Source organism: Dermacentor albipictus, chromosome 1 (genome assembly GCF_038994185.2).
Source record: "Dermacentor albipictus isolate Rhodes 1998 colony chromosome 1, USDA_Dalb.pri_finalv2, whole genome shotgun sequence".
Classification (NCBI taxonomy): Eukaryota; Metazoa; Arthropoda; class Arachnida; order Ixodida; family Ixodidae; genus Dermacentor; species Dermacentor albipictus.
The window spans coordinates 101,800,569-101,822,092 of NC_091821.1; the positions used below are offsets into that span (position 1 = coordinate 101,800,569).

Sequence of the window (21,524 nt, forward strand, 5' to 3'; positions counted from 1 at the left end):
ACAGCCTGGCAGGCCCAACTGTAGTGCTTACAGTTAAATTTTTGTGATGCAATATTCGTGCATTGAAAATTTTTAAACTTTTCGGAGATAGTGCCTACTAGATGGCAATACATTTTGTATGGCTCATGATCTTAGTAAATACAAGCGTGTCTTTACAAACTTTGTTCAATTTTATCCCACACTCTTGATTCTGGCGATTTATATCTTTTATGACATCTCGTCAATTAAACTTCTATGCATTAAAAATGAATTCATTCTGCTTTTTGTCTATGTATTGCATAAAATATTTAATGCAGTAGCTTCGTCAGAAAAGAAATATCCGGCGTCATCTACAAAAAACACCTATTTTCCCCACGGTAGGAAAAGCATTAAGCTGTATTTAAGCACCGTAGCTTCTATGTGACACCGTAGTACCGCAGAGTCTACACATCGCAATTCAACACTTCTGTGCCCGCTGTGGTAGATTTGCAACTACGGCATTGCTCGAAGTTGTAAGTTCGATCCCAACAGCGAAAGCCACATTTCAATGGGGGCGAAATACAAAAATGCTGATGTACTTAGGTTTAGGTGCTCGTTAAAGAACCCCAGGGGGTCAAAATTAATCCATAGTCGGCCACAACGGCGTGCCTCGTAATCCGATTGTGGTTTTGGCATGTAAGGCAAGTACAGTTTTGCCTAGAAAAGTTTAGCGCTTCTTCCCCGATGCGATGTGCCATTTGAGGCAAAGACAATTCTAGCTTCCTCAGAGGTTATGAACAATGGCGCACAAGAACGCCTCAAGCACGCATGTCTCGCTTTGTGTTCTGTGTGCACCCACCGTGGTTGCACAGTCTGTGGTGTTGTGCTGCTGAGCACGAAGTCGCAGGATCGAATCCCGGCCATGGCGGCTGCATTTCGATGGGGGCGAAATGTGAAAACACCCGTGTACTTAGATTTAGGTGCACGTTAAAGAACCCCAGGTGGTCGAAATTTCTGGAGTCCTTCACTACGACCTGCCTCATAATCATAAAGTGGTTTTGACACGTAAGACCCCATAATTATTATTTGTGTGTGTGTGTGTTCTGTGTACTACAAAGACAAACAGCAGTGGTGCACGCAAGGTAACATTTACCATCAACTCGCCACTCTCATAGTGCACTAAACGCTGAAGAAATGAAACATTCACCGTCAACATCACCGTTAATTATCATCAGTCAAAACAAAAAACACAGAAAGCTTCGCTTACGTCAATTTCCTCAGTACGTGGGACCCACATATCTTTTTTTCCAAACATTTCTGCAAAATTTGTGTGTGCATTCATTATGAAAGAAAATTTTTAGCAAATTCCTTTTTTTTTTCTTCGCAGCTGCTCCTTGAAAGTATATGACACAGGAGGTACGATTCAGCATCTGATACGGCTTCAGATCTGAGGAGTTTTGCTGAGCTGTACCGCCATATTGGATGCCTGGCGTGTGCAGGCATCCGATATGCTGCTACAACACAGCAAAACACCTTGGTTCCACTGCGTCAGACGTTGCAACGGATACCAAATCGCGCAGTGTTTCATACTTTTGTCACACGCCGGGCGTCCGATCTGGCACTGTGGCATGGCCAAAGGCCTCAAATTGTGCGTCAGACACCATATCAGACGCCGAATCGTATCGTGTGTCTCCTGCTTCACGGCAGCAAGTTTAGAGTGCTATCATTATGTGGAGGGGGGGGGGGGGGGGAAGAAAAAAACACTTTTTGATTGGAAAATTGGGTGCGATCATTACACAAGTGCATTCATAATGCAAGTATACAGAGTACTTTGAGTGGTGCTTTGGCAACGTCAAATTTGCATAAAATGCTTGAAATAGTGAGTTATCAAAAAGAACCAGTTTAGATTTCTGCTCACTCTACAACACTCCACATGTTGCCCAATGCTGGTATTTGATAATTTCTCATACTCATATTCATTGCAAACAAGCACCATGTGCCAGGCAGCATCAGGTTTATTGGAATGGGTGTGTACCTGCTGCAAACAAGCAATGCAGAATATGCTGGAACTTGAACATAAAGGCAGCAGAGGAACACTGCGCATCTGTATGACCTGTGCTGTGTCTGTGTATTCACATATGCATCATAAAGTACCATGGATAGTGATAAAATTACATTTCTTTATTATATCCAGCATAAGTTTTTGTTCCGAGGAACATATCTCAAGCTGCACCATTCATTTCATGCGTGAAATTTTAATAAATTTTCAGTTAGCGTTATTTAAATGGGCAGAGGGAAGCATACTTCCCTCTGAAATATATCCTGTAAGCCTGGTTCAAAAATTTTAATGTTTTGTGAATATTAAAATCATTTGCTTTTAAGATGTTGCTAAGCAATGTGTCGATATTGCCTACAAAAAACAAGCCTTTTGGAAAAAATCTTGTGAGAATGGAAGAGAATGAGGGTGTGTTTTTATGGCATGTTTGTTATACAGGACGAAATCTGGTTGAGAATTTGTCAGTCTGCCATTTTCATGGTGGAACAGTGCATGCACCATACTTTAACAGATTAGTTGCAAAACGTTTTGGAAGGGTGGCGCAGCCCATCTCAAAAAAAGGTCGTCGTCGTCCCCCCTCCCCCCTAAAAAGAAGGTGTTCGGACGTGTGCTGCTGCAAAGACTCATTTCGTGTACTACGTTGCAACTTTACTGGTAGCTCTGTGTCAGTGTGGTACATAAAATGTGCGTAGCCTAACACTGCAACTCCACTTTAAAACGGAAAGCAGTCAAGGCTTTGTCCGGACTATTCCGTAAACCACTTAGTTGCCCCCTTTCATTGATGGCTAACAAGCTTATCAACAAACCTACACTTGGGCGACACTTAAAGATATCACGGTGCTGACGTAGTGTTCTTGCCGCATCGGCCCTCACTTGCTAGTGGTGACAGCGTGTGCCTGACTTACGTACTCGTTTAAGGCACGGTAACATTCAGTCGATACAAGACTGGCAAGACGCTGACACTAACGATTGACTGATGATTCAGGACAGTGTGTTGCTGAGACCATTTATCATACCAGGCTGCAACCAACGTGTGCAACCAACAATGCAACCAACGAGCACAAGTTGTTCTAGTGCGACGGGCTTATCGACGGCACCTATAAAATTAATGTGCTAATCATCATTCGACCAAACCCACATGATCAGCTGATGGACCGACAAAGTGATAGCTGCAGCACCTTTGCTTTTAATTGCACTGAAAAATGAGTCAAACCATGCCTTGGAAGTTGAAATGCACATGCTTCAGTCCTCTCAAGCCGTGCACCTGAAGTTTGAGCCAATGTTGATCTTGTTCAGCAAAGGTTAGGCCCTGGTGCCATTGACTTCGCGCACCTGCTACTGGTGGACCTGAACCGAAAAGTAAACAGTTAGGACAAAGGAAACTGTTTTTATAGTTCAGTTCTGGCCTTAGCAATTTGAGATCAACTACTCTTCACTTCATACAGCGCGTACACAATAAGCAGCAACACAGCACTGTGCCAGCGTCTGTACGTCACTGTTCCAGTTTGCTGCTGGTCACATTCACTACGTAGATTGGTGGGTCTGTGCGTGTTGTTATACTGACATATTTCCCCATTTTAAAGATGCACTGTTTACCTCCACCTTAAATGGGAAACGAGAGATGGTGCATTCAATACAGCAGCATGAACAACTGGCTGACTCAGTTGCCAACAGTGTCAGCAATGGCATCCATGGTTTCTGCAAGAGAAAAACACTGCATATAAATTAACACATATGCGAGCATAGTTTTCTCTAATAATGCTTTATGGCGCACACATACTGTGTGATAATGTTAAAGAAAATGGAGACTCAGTAATAACAGCATGTAATATATCTGCGTGGACCACAGTCGCTGTTGTTTAAGTGGCTCAGCCGCTTATATTGACTCGTTTCAGGGTGGAACAGCAGGGCTCATATATGCAGATATGTATTTTTGGCTACAGGAATGACACGCTGCCGCAGAGATGCCTATCATAATTATTCATGATCCACGAAATGCACAACTGATGCATACTCAACATGGGCACAGGTACAAAAATCGACCGGCAAAACTCCAGCTGCGTGTGGCAGAGGACTGCACAGAAATATGAAGAAACTGGTTCACGAAGACAGTCGTATAACAACCTCTTGCACACCTCTAGCATCTAAAATTATGAAGAATGTGCTTGTTATTCTATCTAATGTATGGAAAAAATATTTTAAATCTCCAAGTAAATCATTATTGGGAGGTATGCACAAATAAGTTTCATTGTCCGGTCATTGACTGAACATAAAGGTAGTTTGACATGGAGGATATAATATTTGAATATTAGAATAATTTTACTTATCGTGTAGCTTGTGCAGCTAGTGAAGTTCGTGTTAACTCTGTGCAATTAATTCTCCTCGGCTTGTTCACTATTTAATCAGAGGTGATGGCGTTGGCTGTAGACACATTTAGGTTTTCACGAATGACTGCCAATTGCTCCGCCATTCGAATGCAGCAGCTAAATGTTGTGCCTGACGACCAAGAATAATGTGGGTGAGACAGAAGGTTAGCTAGCAGCAGTCCGTGCCCCATCAGTTCTATGTTGCCTCGGAGCTCTCGGCCAACAAGCAAATGAGAACTTGTGCCATTCACTCAAGTTCAGCATCACTGTGGAACTTCAGTACAAGTGCGTACACATTTCTTCTGAAGGACCAGTGACCTTGCAGAAACACAAAATCGTCTATGGTAGCCAGTGGCGTAGCCAGAAATTTCGTACGGGGGGGGGGGGCTCACATTGCAGCTCGGCCTCCTCCTAAGAGGGAAAATTAGGTCGGATGCTCCTATCTAAATACAGGTAGAAGAAAAATTTGTTTTTCTCGGCAACCACTGCACCAAATTTGATTATATTTGTTGCATTTAAAAGAAAAACTTAAATTCTAGTGCCTGTTTGTTTCGAATTTTTGATATATGTCGTCAATATTTTATTGAAAAGTGGCACAAATCGAAAAGTTTCAGAAAACGAAACAATTAAGTTTATAAATCTGTAAATCAGTAATGAAAATTGATATCACAATTCCGTGAATTGCACATAATAGTACGTCTACAGCGGACAAAATTGATATGTTACACATGAGTCTCAAAAAATTAAGTATTATGGAAATACGGCTCTTGCAGAACCCTTGTGCATAACATAACCAATTCATGTAAGATACAAATAGACATATCCTATTTGTCTGCTTTGAATGGTGTAGTGGGTGCTGTGTACAGAACCGCGATATCTGTTCTTGATGCAGAGCTCTTCATTTGTAAACTTCGTCCTATTTTTTTTTTTTTTTCGAAGTTTCGAATTTTTCAAAATATTTTAAACAAAGTTCCGGCCCTGAATCGAAATTCCGCTTCCAACAGACACTAGAATTTAACTTACTCTCTCAAATGCAACAAATTTCATTAAAAGCGATTCAGGAGTTCTCAGAAAAGCGTTTCTGCGTTTTACATGTATCTGAATAGGCCGCGTCGGAGTTGCGCCCAAGCTAAGCTTCCTCTTAAATAATTTGCCTAGGGATCAAATACATGAATAATAACCTCATTGCCATTGCCAAAGATGCTGCAAACGAATTCTTGAACGCTACGCACTGTCAATACAAGTAAAATACGTATTTTTTTCATAAAATATTATATTCGTATGTGCCAAAAATCGTGCCCAACGTAACTGATGTCAATGCTTCCATGTTTTTGTCTATTTAATAATAAAGAAAATATCACATGAACTTTAGAACTACATCAGTTTGAAATCAGCAAAGCAGTGCATGTCGCTGATATGAAAAATATTAAGGCCATGAAATGAACAAGTTGAGGACAAATATGTTAATGAAACTGTCATTCAAGGTCCTTGTTTACATCCTTGTACATATGCAAAGGCCAGTAAAAAATCTCAATGACGCTGTCATTTGTTCCAATGTATTACGCAGAAACATCTATCACCAGTCGTGTATCGTGAGTAATTGCACCGAAATTATACTGGCAGCAGAGAGCACGTATCAGAAGCAGGAGTTCTGCAGACAGTGGCGTAGCTAGGTCACGTGGCACCCGGGGCCCTTAGGTCTTCTGTCACCCCCCCCCGCTGGGTGTAGCCGAAGGAAAGAGGGGTGTCTTCAGACGTATATGACACCCCCCTCCCTCACTGGCCCATTGCACCCGGGGCCCACGGCCCCCCGGCCCCCCCTGTTGCTACGCCACTGTCTGCAGAGTATACGAGGGCGAGTCAAATGAAAGTGAGCCAATGCAAATATATGACAAACGGGGTACTTTATTTAAAGTAGCCTCCATGAGCATTAATTTTTTAGACATTTAGACATTTCTCTCATTGACTAACGAGTCGCGTAATTCCCGTCTTATAAAGCTCCTTGGGTTGCTGCTTCAAAATGTCTTCAACTGACTTTCATGTCATCGTCCGAGACGAATCTGGATCCCATGAGGTGTTTTTTCGGTTGCCCCAAAATGTGGAAGCCGCAAGGCGACAGATCTGAGTTGTATGGCGGATATTGCAGCATTTCCCACTTGAACTTCGCCAGTTTTATATTAACCACATCAGCAACTTGGAAATGGGCATTGTCGTGGAACAAGATGAACCCATTCGTCAATTTTTCACGTAGTTTGTTCTTGACTGCGACACGCAGGCGATCCGGCGTTTCACAATATTGTAAACAAGTGATAGTCTCTCAAGATTCAGTAAATTCTATCAGTAATGGCCCCTGACGATCGAAAAATAAAAGTCAACAACACCATTCCGGCGGAAATGGTGCCCTTTGCTTTCTTTGGGGGGTGGTGAATTCAAGTGTTTCCATTGTAAGCTTTGCCGTCATGTTTAAAAATTAAATTATGGGGTTTTACGTGCCAAAACCACTTTCTGATTATGAGGCACGCCGTAGTGGAGGACTCCGGAAATTTCGACCACCTGGGGTTCTTTAACATGCACCTAAACCTGAGTACACGGGTGTTTTCGCATTTCGCCCCCATCGAAATGCGGCCGCCGTGGCCGGGATTCGATCCCACGACCTCGTGCTCAGCAGCCCAACACCATAGCCACTGAGCAACCACGGCGGGTGCCGTCGTGTTTCAGGCTCGTAGTAGTGGCACCATGGTTCGTCCTCGATCACACTTGCAGACAAGAAATCGTCACCCTTATTGTAATACCGGATCAGATGAGTAAAGGCAGTGCTGAACTTCTCCGTATTCTGGCGGAGATTCAAAATCTTGGGCATCCATTGTGCACACAAGAGTCGATAACCGAGATGTTCATGAATTATGGCGTCAACGGTGACGGTGAACCGAACCATGACTGATGTTCACACGCTCTGCCAGTTCATCGATGCTTATCCTCCGTTCTTGTGTCATCAGCTCATCAACCTTTGAAATTTTGTTAGGGGTGATTGCCCGATGGCTTTGTCCCAGTCTGGGATCGTCTTTGCAACTTTCACGTCCTTCTTTGAACTGTTTGTTCTAACGCTTTACAGTGGCCAATGAAATGCAATGTTCAATCTACACGGCAGCCATACAATGAGTAATTTCTTTTCGGGAAACACCTTCAGCTGTCAAAAAGCTCACGGCACCACGCTGCTCAACTTCTGGAGCGTCCATTACGTCACACAACCATGTCCAACCAAGTTTATGAGCGCATTAAAGAACATTTACGCTCACACCTGCGTGCCACTTTTGTAAATGAGAGATGCCTGCGTGCTACGCGCAGGCCTTGCAGATAATGAACAAAACCATCATTGCGCTGGGTGGGTAGGCTCACTTTCATTTGACTCGCCCTCGTACATTAGAAATGCGAAGATACAATGGAATATACAAATGCTAAGATACAGCTTGATAAAGGGCAAAAAATTGCCACTGGAAGCAAAGTTCACTGCACGTATACACAAAACCTCGCAACAAGATATCTAAACATACGTATAAGTTTCCAATAAATCTACGTATCTAAGAAAAAGTCATGGTATATAATGGGTCAAACAAGGCAAATAAACATGTTGCGCAATCACAGATTCACAGAATCCTAGATCCAGTGGCGTAGCAACAAGGGGGGCCGGGGGGCCGTGGGCCCCAGCTGCAAGGGGCCACTGAGTCATATACGTGAGTCATAAACTGTGTCATATACGTCTGAAGACACCCCTCTTTCCGCCGGCTACACCCGGGGAGGGGGGTGACAGAAGACCTATGGACCCCGGGTGCCAGACGACCTAGCTACGCCACTGCCTAGATCCCGCCCCAGTTCCATCCACTCCCCCCGATGTATCACGCGCGACGGAAGGCGCGGCGCGCTTGCTCCCCGCTTTTCTTCTTTGCGCACACAAGACTGAGCCACCATCATCGGCTCACCCATCCTCCCCCCCCCCCACACACACACGCTTTCACTCGCACATATAGCATGCGGCGCGCGGTCACGATGTTATCGCCCTTAGACTTTATGCGGAATATGAGGGCGACGGCAGGAATGCGCCTAGAGTCTCCATATAATTGCTATCGCAATAATATAATGAGCATCCGGCAGCTGAAGCGTCCCATGGTCCATTACTTTCCGCAAAAGAAGTAACAAAATAGAACTTTCACCATGCGACAATTCGCTGCGCCGCAACATTTTTTTTTTTTTTCCCTTTTGTGGGGCGGGGGAACCGTAACGAAAAAAAATACGCAAAGGAAAGTATGTTGGTGACAATCGAATGCCTACTTTGGGCAACTAATGTGGCTATTAAAGGAATATCGAAGAAAACACGTAACGTTTGGTTCACCAAGAATCATGTGAATACTGCTCGGTATTTTACACTGGCGAGACAAGACTTTCTGGAGAGGTTGCGCTCAAGCGAACGCGGTGCAATCCGTCGAGTCCCCACATTGATGGCGGCGAGCGACCATTGTTTTTTTTTTTCTCGTCTGCTAGCTAGAAAGCGTCCAAAAACTCTGCCAGGCGAAAATGCACTCGGCCAGAGAAAACCGAAGGTGCACAGAAGTGCGCCGTGCGGTGGTCGGGGCAACACGAGAAAAACGCGTGCGGTCTGGCTGGCTCTGGCAGCCCCCGGGTAGGGGAGCGAGAACAACAAAATTGAAGAGGCTCAACGTGGTCTTCGCGATTAAAAGTCATAGTAGAAAAAATAAATAAGAACGTAGTTACCTTGGCTGGCTTTAGTGTCTTCACTGGATGCTTTGGCGCAGGTGAAAAAAAAATTGATATTTTTTATGTGACATGACGGCACGAATGAACCACCACAACGCTTCGTCTCATCGGGCCTAGCTGCGGGCTTTGTCAGCTTGTCTGATAGTGCGTTGATTTGGCTAGTCTCGTTGTATGGCCCGATGTGCGACTTTGGAAAAGTTAATGCACCTTTGGCGTCAAATATTTATGGGAACATTAAACTTACAAAGTTACGCAATTGAAAAATCTAAAGCACACGTTTGGAAATGTCAATGCACCTTTGAGATCAAAAGTTTATGAGAACTTTATACCCATAAAGTTTCGGAATGGACATCCACGCGCTCCGTAGATTCCATGATAGAGTGTAGATTCCGCAGCCTCCGTGAGATGCCGTGGCGAGCCCGTTCGCCATCAAAACGTCCTTGAAACTTAGTGCTCGGATGGGGCTGCTTGCGTTATGTGACTCCCGGGGCATGGGCGTTGCCGCGAAATCCAGCCCGAGTTCGCAATTTTTTCGGTGAGATGGCTTTTCGAGCATGAAAAATACGTTCTAAGCAAAATCCAGAATGATTTCCTGCGCCGGGGGTTGCTTTGGTCGACGGTGCATGGACAGTGCGAAAAAATTTCGGGGGGGGGGGGGCTGAAACCCCATAAGCCCCTCCCCCCCCCCCGGCTACGCCTCTGATGGTAGCATGTCGTACTGCCCAACGCTTAAGACCGTTAAAAGCACCTCACAGTGTTCAGCCAGACCGGGGCAATTTAACAGAAAGTGCTTCACATCACCATAGGCCTGACAGAATGCACACAGTGAGGATACAGAGACCTGTCTTGCACCACCACCGTATAAGGATGGGTTTTTATTTACAAACAATCATACTGCAACTGTGTGCCTCTTTTAAACCTGGTGGTAACACATAAATACATTCTCGCAATGATAACACTTGAAGTAGATAAATAAGTGAACAAAGGTGTGGAGCTGCGACTTTGCAGATTGTCTTGCACCATCACTGACTGCAGCCTGTGACAAGAGGCACAATGTTATGTTATGTACTGTGCGGAGGTGCACAGAGCTTCGTCACTGCGTGCACATCAGGCGACAGCAAAGCAACAAATGTAAATATGCCTTGGCATCCCATGTGCAAGTTTGTTGCATAGTGTGAATCTGCACCATGTACATAATGTAAGGGAATACAGTTAAACCTCAATATAATGATTTTCTCGATATAACGAAGTATTTAACTTTTTCTAACATCTTGTACATAGAACACCATGCATTTAGGACCTCAGTATAACGAAGTGTGTTTGTAAGTGATTTAAATATAACGAAATTTCACTGCCGTGGCAAAGGAAAGCTGAGACAATAAATAGAAACTTCTGTGGACGCAGATGGTCAAATGATTGAGTTACAAGAGGCTGCTTGCAAACGCACCTCTCAAGTCGCCTGTGGTGCCACAAGAGTGACCACCGAAGTGGAGCTGCATCATGTTCCATATAAAGTCCAAGTGCAAGGGTGACACAAGAAAGATGGTGGCTTTACATGTGCCACCTTCCTGCGCGAGCAAAGAGAAAAGGAGGAGAGCGAACTCAGAGTAACGCGATCAAGCGCGCACGAGGGGGCGGGGGAGGGGCACAGTGAGGGGCACAGTGAGGGGCAAGTTTGGGCGTGTTTCGATATCTGACGCATGTCTCGAGTGTCTCGGCCTTGGCTGTGCATGGCTGTAAGCGTGACTGAGCGCATCTGCATCCGCCTCCGCACACCCTGCTTTAGAGGTAATCTGCTGCATGTGCAAAGAGTGGCGTGCCATTGCAACATGGCACCACTTAAGCTGTCTTCCCTCGCATTTAGTATTGGAGGTTGCGTAATCTCTAGTTTTGGTGACCCTTTGAAGCGAGCAGCGAACAAAGCATTCGCTCATGCTGCTGCCGCTTTTCCTATTAGTGTCTCGCATTGCAGAAGACGCTATCAGCCATGGGGGCAGAGTGCATGCGAAAGCATGGCTGGCTTCGCTTAATTCATACCGTCGAGAAGATATTGTCAACGTATGTGGCATGGAATCGAATCATTTGTCGCCAACTCCCAAATTTATCAAATGAATTGTTTTCTCATTCAAATTCACTTTTTTCGATTGCTTGATAATTCGGAAAATTCTGCAGCCCCTTTCAGTGTTAGTAAAATCAATCAGCGACTGTACTTATTTGCATAAAAAGTCATATTTAAATAGAACGAAATCGCAATATAATGAAGCAAATTGCCAATTTTACCGACTTCATTATGTTGAGGTTTAACTTTATATTCTTGCCAGCTGAAAAATGTGCTAATTGGCAAGTGTAGTAGTGAACATGCAAAGAAAATATGCAGCTTTTTATTTTTATTTAGTGCTTCTAGTACTTACCCAATCAAACAACCCAAAATATTAGCTTTGGTGAACTCAACAGCATAACTTTTTGATGACAACAGCAGTGAAGACACAGAAGCTTCTGCCGAGTTGTCCAATTTTTTTATCTGATGTCTACGCTGTTTTAACGATGTCTCAAAAATTGGTACGTGCCCAGGTATGCGTGTCTCGATGATTGTGCTGGCTAACATCAAGTGCAACTTCATTTTCTTTTCACCCCCGGGTTGCTTTTATTATGAACATTTCGACATTGTATGTACAACTTATTTCAACCAATCCTTCCCATTGCGTGCAGTTTTCACTCTCAAAAGAACATGCAGTCGATTTCAAACTAACCTTTGGCAGAAGCTGGACTTGAACATCGCCTGTGGAAATGTCCATATTCATTACTGTACATATACTGTAGAAAGCATGTGAAGGCTCTAGCGCCAGTTCAAGGTGCATGACTAGACCAGCTTGCTTGCACAGAAAAACTGATCAAACACAATAATCAATTACCGTAAAAACCCGTGTATATACGAACCTGTATGTAGCATGAGGTGAAACTTTTGGGATGTGAAATGGAAAAAAAAGTTTATCCTCGTATAATACCAGTTAGGAAAACGCGAGGAAAGCATTTATTTAAATTGCACTCCGCACTTTAATCACTGTCTTCCTCAACTGCGCTCTCTTCAGATAGTTCTTTGACTGACATATCTTCCCAGAGGTACTCATCCTCTGTGCCATCAAGCGCGTTTGAGATGCCGCACTTCTTGAATGCACAACGCACAAGGTCCTCTGGTATGCTGGCCCATGCATCCACAATCCACTTGCATAGTGCGGCTGGCGAAGCCCGCTTCAGCCGCCCGGTCGGTGTCTCTGCAGGCTCACCTGAGCTCGTACAATCTGCGTAACACCGCTTGACCGCATCCTTTAACGGCTTGTTCACGCAAACATCTAAAGGCTGCAGCTGAGACATCATCCCACCCGGGATAACGACGAGTTCAGTGCCGGATTCACGTAACAGCTTCTTCACTGAGTCTGCCAAATGGCAACGAAATAAGTCCAGCATGAGGATGGACGCGAACAACAACAGTGCACCGGGCTGCCTACACCAGACGGACTTTATCCAGTCGAGCACAAGATTCTTGTTCATCCAGCCTTTCTCATGGCATCTCACAACCACATTTTTTAGCAGCTCCTCGCCTTTAGGCACTGTCTTGCTCTCAAAGACGACATAGGGCAGAAGCTTGTGTCCATCTGCCGTGCACGACAACATGGCGGTAACTCGTGTTTTCTCATTGCCAGTGGACCAGACAAACTTGTTTAGAGCCCTTTTCGTGCATGGTGAGGGGCAGTGGCATATCCAGATAAAGCGGCGTTTAGTCAGCATTGCCGATTTGCCCTAGCTGGAAGTTCTTGGACTTGCGCAGCGAAATAATATGGCGCTGGAAAGCCACAAGCAGCTCTTCGAACGATTCGGGCAGCTTTTGCAAAATCAAAGTTCGGTGGCGTAATGAAAAACCAGCATGGCGCACGTGTAGCGATAAATCCAGTGCTTGCTCACTTTGAAGGCGGAGCTCAGTAGCCCATTTTCTCTTGCAAGCTCCTTAGCTTTTGCCTGCATAAGCTCCACGCTCACAGCTAGATGCGCGGCTCGCTGTTGTCGTACAAACTCCGTCGGGGGGAGTTAAATTTCCGGGAACGTCCCACTCTTCAGGCAGCGAAAGCTTCTTCGTGTTTCGCTGCACGCGAAAAGGGCTTCCTTCTGTCGACGCCATCCACGAATGCTTCCCTCGTTGACGCCAAACTGCCTCCCGGCCGCACTGTTGCCGATGTCCTGTGCGGCTAAAATAACCTTTCTCTTGAATGCAGCAGAGTACTGTTTTCGTGGTCCGGACATCTTGGTCCTTCAATGCGGAATAAAAAAGATGCACTTCGCAAAGCGTGGTTTGCACATGTGCTGCCAAGGCACGCACTCAACAATAAAGAAGTGATGCTGTAGTCGCGCAGCAATAACGAAACCAAGCTGTAGTGTATATTTCACTTGTATATTTCACTTTTTTTTTTACTCGCATACTTTACTAAAAATAGCAAATTATTATTTTCAATAATGCTCCTTGAGGTGCTTCTTTGTGCAAATTATGTTTTTCTTCCATTCAAAACACCAATGATCAGGGTACTGTTTAATGCGTCAAAGGTGTATGTTGTGACTAATACTGCTAGAAATATGTTGCAACATAAAAGCACCAAATATGAGCACATTTCTAGCGTTAATGAAAGAGTTAAACATGATAGTATTATGAAACATTTGGCACGTACAACATTTGTGATGAGGTAACTGACCAACCTCTGTTCTCGGGATGGAGACAATTGTTTTATTGACATGTGTACACAGTTACATCCTCTCACAACTTTGAATTACTTTACATGGTGTCAACACAGCATGAATTAATGCAAATCTGAGAGCATGACGGTGCTATGCAAAGGCTAAGTGCTGAAATAAATAAAGATCATGGTAAAGACAGGTGTGCAGTGTTAAATAATGAAGCTGAAATTCTATGCATTTTCACTTTGGTAAAGTCTACGTGCCTTTTATTAAAACTGGAGGGGGAAAAATCAAGCACTATATGTAAGATGCAAAATGTGCTTAAGGCCACATATAATGTGGATTGTCATGCCTCATTTGTTGAGCACTGTGTATAGCTGTAATAACCTTGCACAAAAATGCTTGAGGTTGAGCAAATTCACAACAAACTGTAATGAGCTTCAGCCTGCACATTCTATATTTGGGCACCTAACAGGGCCGCCCTCTCAGATGTGTGTGCAACTTTGAAAGGTCTATTGGCTGACTGCGAACCTCATGTGACATTTTCGGTCCTGCGAATCAAACATGCTCCAAAATTTGTTGCATTGCACATACTTTGCTACAAGACATGATTTTGCTACAACCCTAATAAATGCATGTTTCAGAAGTTGAATATGATGTTGAATAAAATGGGCAACTTGACAAAAGCTCCACCCTATGCAGCGATGCTGAAACAGCGTGCTGTTTTGTGCTTGCAGATCATGAATGGCAGTGGTGCAGCAGCTGAGAACGCAGGCTCCTTGACCGAGGCATTGCAGCGTGCTGTGCAGCGTGCAGGTGTGCGGGCCCCACGTAATGGCATGGAGGCATTCTTGACCGAGGCACGCCAGAACCCCGCTCTTCAGGCTGCTCACAAGCTGCAGTTGCGACAAGCTGTGCGAGAGCGACTCTCCTCTGACCCAGATTTTCGGGCTGACCGCTTCCCTAATGCGCACAAGTTTTACTATAGTGCAGACCCATAGGATATCAGGGAAACGGGGATATAAGAAGGGGGGGAATGCCACTGCCCTTAGTGGCCTTCTTGACCCACAAGGGTACAAGCTACATGTGCAAGTTGCGTCTGTAATGCCACCTTGCTCATGCAACTTGTGCTGCCGCTGGTGGAAATGCCACTTTCTCTGGTCATCGAAATCCAGAGGCAGGGCCTCACTTGGAAATAAATGGCACCAGTGTCACTGTGGGCATTGTAAGGCTGTCATAGGAATATGTAGAGCTGCTCTGCACATAAGTTTTCAATTTTTTCTCCCATATTCGTGATTGCGGTGTGATTTGTCGCCTACCTTCACAAGCAAGAAGCGCTGGAAGCGACAGCTAAATTCTCCTCTAGATTTCAGTGGGGTGAGGCAGTTACCATTGTGTAAGAGCATAGAGTACCTTTAAATTTGAAATATGCAAAGAAACTTTGCCCCAGTTATTAACATTGCTATAAAATTCAAGTTTTTGGATGACTGTACATGTTTGCTTGAGGGCCAAACCTTTTAACTTCCGACTCAGAATTAAGGAAAGCCAACCCAAAAAAACTTTCATAATCAATCCAGAAGGGCTGATATTTCCATCACATCTAATTGCCATGCATATTTCCTGTGCGAGCTCCAACCTTATGTTGAACAGCCAATGCTGAAGCAAGGCTGGGTATACTACAGTAGCAGGAAAGGTATGCTTATCGTGCTCCTCATTGCATGCAACATTCATACCCATGTTGAAATCTAAGTAGCACAAAATGAGTGCTGCTTTCTCAGCACTTAAATGTTACAATGCTTCAAGCAGTGAATTTCATCAGCGGTGCTTTTTACTTGCTGTGCATCCATAGCTGTACTGCTGCAACAACTCGTGTGTGCACCCAGAGTCATTCAAAGTTTTCTTGTAGTTTCGTTGCTTCCTGCTCCTCGTGCATCCTCTATGCTAAATTCTGGCTCACACAAAAAATTGGCTGTTATTGCAAGTCTATACAGAGTGTCCCAGCTGAAGTTGTTAAAAAAAATATATAGCTGGCACGATGTACGATGTGAGACCTACGCTGCTCAGTCATCTTCCACCACCAGAATTTTTGTGTAATAATGACCTGGCCAATTAAAAAAGATGAATTAAACTAGTCTAAATTTTGAAATAATGGCGAGTTGCGATGAGAAAACTGTTATTCCGTCATAAAAAAAGAAGGAACCTTCAGTCGTTATCAGCCCGCTATGTCCTATGTAATTATTTTTTCAGTGTTTTATATGTAGCACACAAAATAGAAAAAGTGCCGCGTGATTACACGCTCATACACAGTGACACCAGCTGTCCCCAGAGTTATTTCTAGGAACCAACTTTGCTCATCACCTTATGCAGTAACTAGGTCATTACGTGGACTGCAATCATCATGTGCAACATGCAGCTCACAATTAGCAGGAACCGACAGCTTGCCACTTCCGCTTGCCGACAGCTTGCCACTTCCAGGCAGTAACCAAGTCAAGCAGTGAGTGGAGTTAGTTCCTTCAAATCACTTTTGGGATCGCTGGTGTCACAGCACGCAGGCTCATGATTACCTGGCACTTTTCGTAATTCACAAACTGAGTAAAGTACAGAAAGAAATAATTACACCAAACATAGCACGCTAAAAATGAATCAAGGGGTTGATTCGTGCCGGTATAACAGTTTTCCCGTCAGAAATCGCACCCACAATTCAAAAATAAAAACTTCTGTAATTTCCCGTGTAATTAGTGCACACAAATCATAGGTGGAAGAATACTGATGACCAAACACTGCAGATTCCATAGTCCCATAATGTACCAGTTGTTTACAACACAGCTTCACTAACGTTGGCTGGGACACACTATATAGCAGTGATCGCTGAAATTCAAGTAAATTGAAAGCTTCCATTAATTTGTATTTCATTGTTTGATTGGCACAAATGAAAAACTAAAGAAAGCCACTTTTTTATGCATTCTGTGCCATTAACCATGTATTTTCAGATGTAGTGTGTGATAAAAAAATGAAAATATGTAGTGGACTGCACTCCAGCAGGTTAACAGATTTATGCCCAGGATTTTGCTGTTTACATTACTAGCTTGTGCGAATTCAAACACAGTGTATAAAAATTATTAACTGTAGTCTAATTGAATTCATTTACCTTGTATGTTGTGCAGGGATAAATGTGCAGGTTGTTTGGAAACTGTGACCCACCCAAAGATGTGCATTGACTGTGGGGTTTTAATGTTTAAAGTGTTGATGAGATGATCGACACATTCCTACATTTTGTGTTATGTTAGCATATGTATGTATAGACGGTTTGAGGTTTTGAAGGAGAAATTTGTGAGAAAAAAAATGTCTGTGCATTGTGACTGTTTTTTGGCATCACCATTACAAGAAAAATAAACATTTTATGAGAGTACTTGGCCTGATGTGAATTCTGTGCATCTGCACTAATGCACAGTATAGAATGTACACTATAGGTGTGCATGTGCCTTGAGTAGCCCAAAGACCTGTATTTGGCCTGATCCATGGACTGAGCTCGGGAAGCTGGACTTCTTGATTCAGGCCTGGGCCACCGTATCTTTTTGTCGGACAGGCCAGGCCACGTACAGAGCCAGACTGTAGCCTGGGACAAATGCTGTACCATGGTTCTTCACAAGACGTGCCTAATAAATGTCGATTAGTGGAATGCTTGTTCTGTTCTGCATCTGATGTGCTGCAGTTTTCGAAGAACAAGCAATCCAAGTAACAAGAACTTCTACTTGCCAAGAAAATCTTAGCAGTTCTAATTAAGTGAAAGCAGACAAAACAGTGACAGCATTTATATTGCAGGACCATTTAACGATCAATCCTCAATATAACATTGTTAATTAGATATAACCATGTAAATCTAAAATTTGGTTGGCCATGATTCATTTTAATGAGCATTCTTTTGTAACAAAACAGAAAATACAAGGTCCAAGACAATATCAGTTGCAGCAAAATGAATATTCGTTTGCTTGCAGCTCAAGGTATTATTGTGGATACAGTGAAAGCTCGTTAATTCGAACTTCAGTAATTCGAATTTATGGATAATTCGAACTGTACGATTTGGTCCGGCCAAGCTCCACAGAAGTCTATGTATAAAAAAGTGCGTTAATTCGAACGCGAGAAGGTTCCCTCACGGATAATTCGAACTACGCTCGCCTGGCACACGGCCAGATAAACACGCCTACTGCCTACACACAAGGCTGTATTGCCTCCGAAACGGAGAGAACGGCGAGAGAAGGCAAAATCAGAAAAAAATCTAACCTGCGCGGGGTCAGCCAGAAGCCAGCGGCGGCTGCCGCCTCTCCGTTCTACGTAACCTCCGAGACTTCTTGCCCGTTGCGAATCTCGGAGGCTTTACAAATCTTGTACAGCTGCTAATGTTGTGCGGAGATGGCACGGCCAGCGCCAAAACACAGCGAATCAAGTACGTCGCAGCTGCGCTTGCAATCAAGGACCAACGAATCAGGGCCTTCGCCACCTTCACATGTTCAGCGTCTTTGCCTTGGCAGTCTTCATCGGTTGTGCACCTCTGTTTTCAGATTAGGAGGTATCGGCCATCGCGATTCATTGTGATGGTGTTAAGCCTCGGCTAACGTTCGTTTCGGTGGACATCGGTGGTGGGGCACAGTCGGACCCAGAGCTTCGACTTGAAGATGGCGTGTGCCCGCAGCAAACGCCATCACTTTCTGACATGCCCTACTGCTTCCAAATCGCAGTGTACTGTTGCTTTCCTTCACTTTCGTTAGTTCGAACTTTCGTTAACTCGAACTCAAGCGGCTTCCCCTAGCGGTTCGAATTAACGAGCTTTTACTGTATTAACTATTAATAAGTTGTGGATATTAAGATATTAACTGGCATTTCCCATCCAATGTATTAATACCTTGCAGAGTTTTCTGTTTACCTTCAACCTGACCCAAATTGTACCCAAGCCTACCTGTGTGCAGGGCACTTCAAGCTGTATCTTGGACATTATTTTCATGACCAATTTCTTTTCGAAAGGAATAAAGTCAATATTCTTGAAGGACTATCAAATCATGACATGGTTCTTTGCACGCTAACTATTCCAAATCGTATCCGCCGACGTAGTACTAGAAAGTGTGTGTGCGCATTTAACAAAGCAGATGATGCTATTATGACTTGCCTCGCACACGAGTACTACGACTTCCACGAGCTACTCTCGGAGGGCTCGGCCAGCATTGACAAAATTTGGTTGCCGTTTAAAGCAGATGTTATGCACTGTTTGAAGCAATTTGTCCCACAAATATAAAAACACTTAATAAGCACACCCCATAGATAACACACGATGTAATTCATTTAATACGCAGAATAAAAAGGTTGAGGAAATCTAACAAAGTATGCCCAGTTCCAGACTTCTGCCAAAAAATAAATTCGTTAAGCAGACTGCTAAAGGAAAAAAACCAATGTAAAAAAAAAACTGCGCTTCTGCAGTACAACGCTTATCGATTTTATCAAAGGCTCGCCCCAGAAATTCTGCCGTTATGTTAGGCAGAAAGATAACCCTTCAAAACCGTTGTCACCGACAGAAGAAAAGAAACAAGCAGAAGCGTTTAACGCATTCTTCCATTTTGTATTTGCCCTTGACAATGGCATTAGGCACACTTACAGGCCTGAAAATAGAGCAAAACAAGGCGCTGAGCGCTTCAGTCGTAATCAAAGCAGGTGTGTTCTATTAAATTTAGACGATAAAAAGTGCAACGGTCCAGACAGAATCCCAAACTGTTTCCCGAAACATTATGCCAAGCCTGTAAGCAAATACTTATGCCTTGTGTACAATAAATCAATCTCCGAACAATGCCTTTCAGCAGAATGGAAAATCGCTATAAAATAGTGCCAGTCTACAAATCTGGTGATACCGCTTGTCAGTCAAATCATAGGCCTATTTCTCCCATATGTACAGTCGCGGACAGAATAAAATGGACCACGGGATCTCCGAAAATGTTCAATTCCCAAGCAGCCTGTAGCAGTAACCAGTAAAACTGCCCACGACAACGTTGTTAGCATATTCTAGTCGAGGTCCAAAATGCAAATACCAGATTGCGTTGTGAGGTTGCGGAGATATTCAACTTTTTCTTGGACTTCATGGTCCGTAATATTCTGTCCGCGACTGTACATGCTATAAAATCGTTGAACATATTTTAAAATCGGTTAGAGTTCATTGAGGTAAATAATGTCCGTCACCCCTACCAACATGGCTTCAGCACTGGTCTGTCTACCGTTATCAAACTTGTTGAGGTCCTACATGATTTTGCCAAAACAATTAACGACCAAAAACAAATAGATGTAATTTACCTAGACTTCTCAAAGGCCTTTGATCGTGTATTCCATGCTAAACTACTACTAAAGCTTAAACATATATAGGAGGTGGGCCAATTTTTTGTTGGATTAGCAATTATTTATCTGACTGCCGCCAGTTTGTTCAGTTAGACGCCCACACTTCCGAAATTGTGCCAGTACTTAGGGGTGTACCCCAGGGTTCTGTTTTGGCCCTTATCCTATTCTTTTTGTTCATAACCTAAGTAGTTGGGTTGAATCCAAGATTAGGTTATTTGCAGACAACTGCGTCCTGTATAGAGAAGTACTAAACCGACAAGATTAAATTAGTCTTAACAAGGATTTTGCTTTGATAGCCCAATGGTGTGAAAACTGGCAAATGGCCATCAACTTTGATAAAACAGTTTCAATGTCAATAACAAAACATAACAAAAAAGTCATCCAAACTTATTTTTACATATGGCTGTAATAACAGCCACCACCCAAGGCATCATGGGAGATGGACCGTCCTTTCTGCGCACCGGCGACGACGGCGACAACGTCGAGACAGTATAAAACTGAGAGCCTACGGCGCACCGACTTCAGTGGGCTTGGTGGCACTATCCGAGACGCAATGCTCAAACCTTTGTTCGTCTTCATACAGGTGTTCGTGCAAGGGCAAGTGCGCATCGGCGATGGCCTTCCGATACTGATTGAACATCTTCCTTCGACGACGTCATCAGTACCATGCCTACATGTGCCCTACGCTGCTCCGATTCCGCACGTTGTCGAGTCGACTGACTCACCACCCGAGGCATCATGGGAGATGGACCGTCCTTTCAGCGCACCGGCGACGACGGCGACAATGTCGAGACAGTATAAAAGTGAGAGCCTACGGCGCGCCGACTTCAGTGGGCTTGGTGGCACCATCTGAGACGCAATGCTCAAACCTTTGTTCGTCTTCATACAGGTTGGTGATAAATGGTCCTTTTCTAAATGCTTGAGAACCAGCTCTGTTGGGTTAGTAGTGCTGCCAAGCCCCGGCTGTCTTTTCCGCTGTTGCTGTGAATCATTGCATGTTGTGTGTTTGCTATTACAACTGAGTGGAGATGTGGAGGAAAATCCGGGGCCTAAGATTGACGAAGTTCTTAAAGTGGTTACTGAAATTCAGGCCTCTCAAACGCTTCTTCAGACCGGGTTACTTAATGTGCAGACTAGGTTGACAGAAATTGAAGGAGCACTCGCATCACTTAACTATACCAGTAGAAGGTTGATAAGTGTGAAGTAGCAATTACGGCCGTACGGAAAGAAGTGTCACACATGGCCAAAAAACTGGATGATCTAGAAAATCGGAGCCGCCG

At 44.0% G+C, this 21,524-nt stretch overlaps 1 protein-coding gene across 4 annotated transcripts in view; it reads left to right on the top strand.

Moving 5' to 3' along the window:
- Nucleotides 1-17,281, top strand: part of LOC135906157 (large proline-rich protein BAG6) — a 231,625-nt gene extending 214,344 nt beyond the window's left edge. For all 4 annotated transcript variants that reach the window (XM_065437392.1, XM_065437393.1, XM_065437391.1 and 1 more), the window contains one exon: nucleotides 14,610-17,281. In XM_065437392.1, coding sequence (XP_065293464.1) covers nucleotides 14,610-14,873 — 264 coding nt within the window. In that variant the 3' untranslated portion in view covers nucleotides 14,874-17,281. The remainder of the gene's footprint in view (nucleotides 1-14,609) is intronic.
- Nucleotides 17,282-21,524: the final 4,243 nt, after the last annotated feature.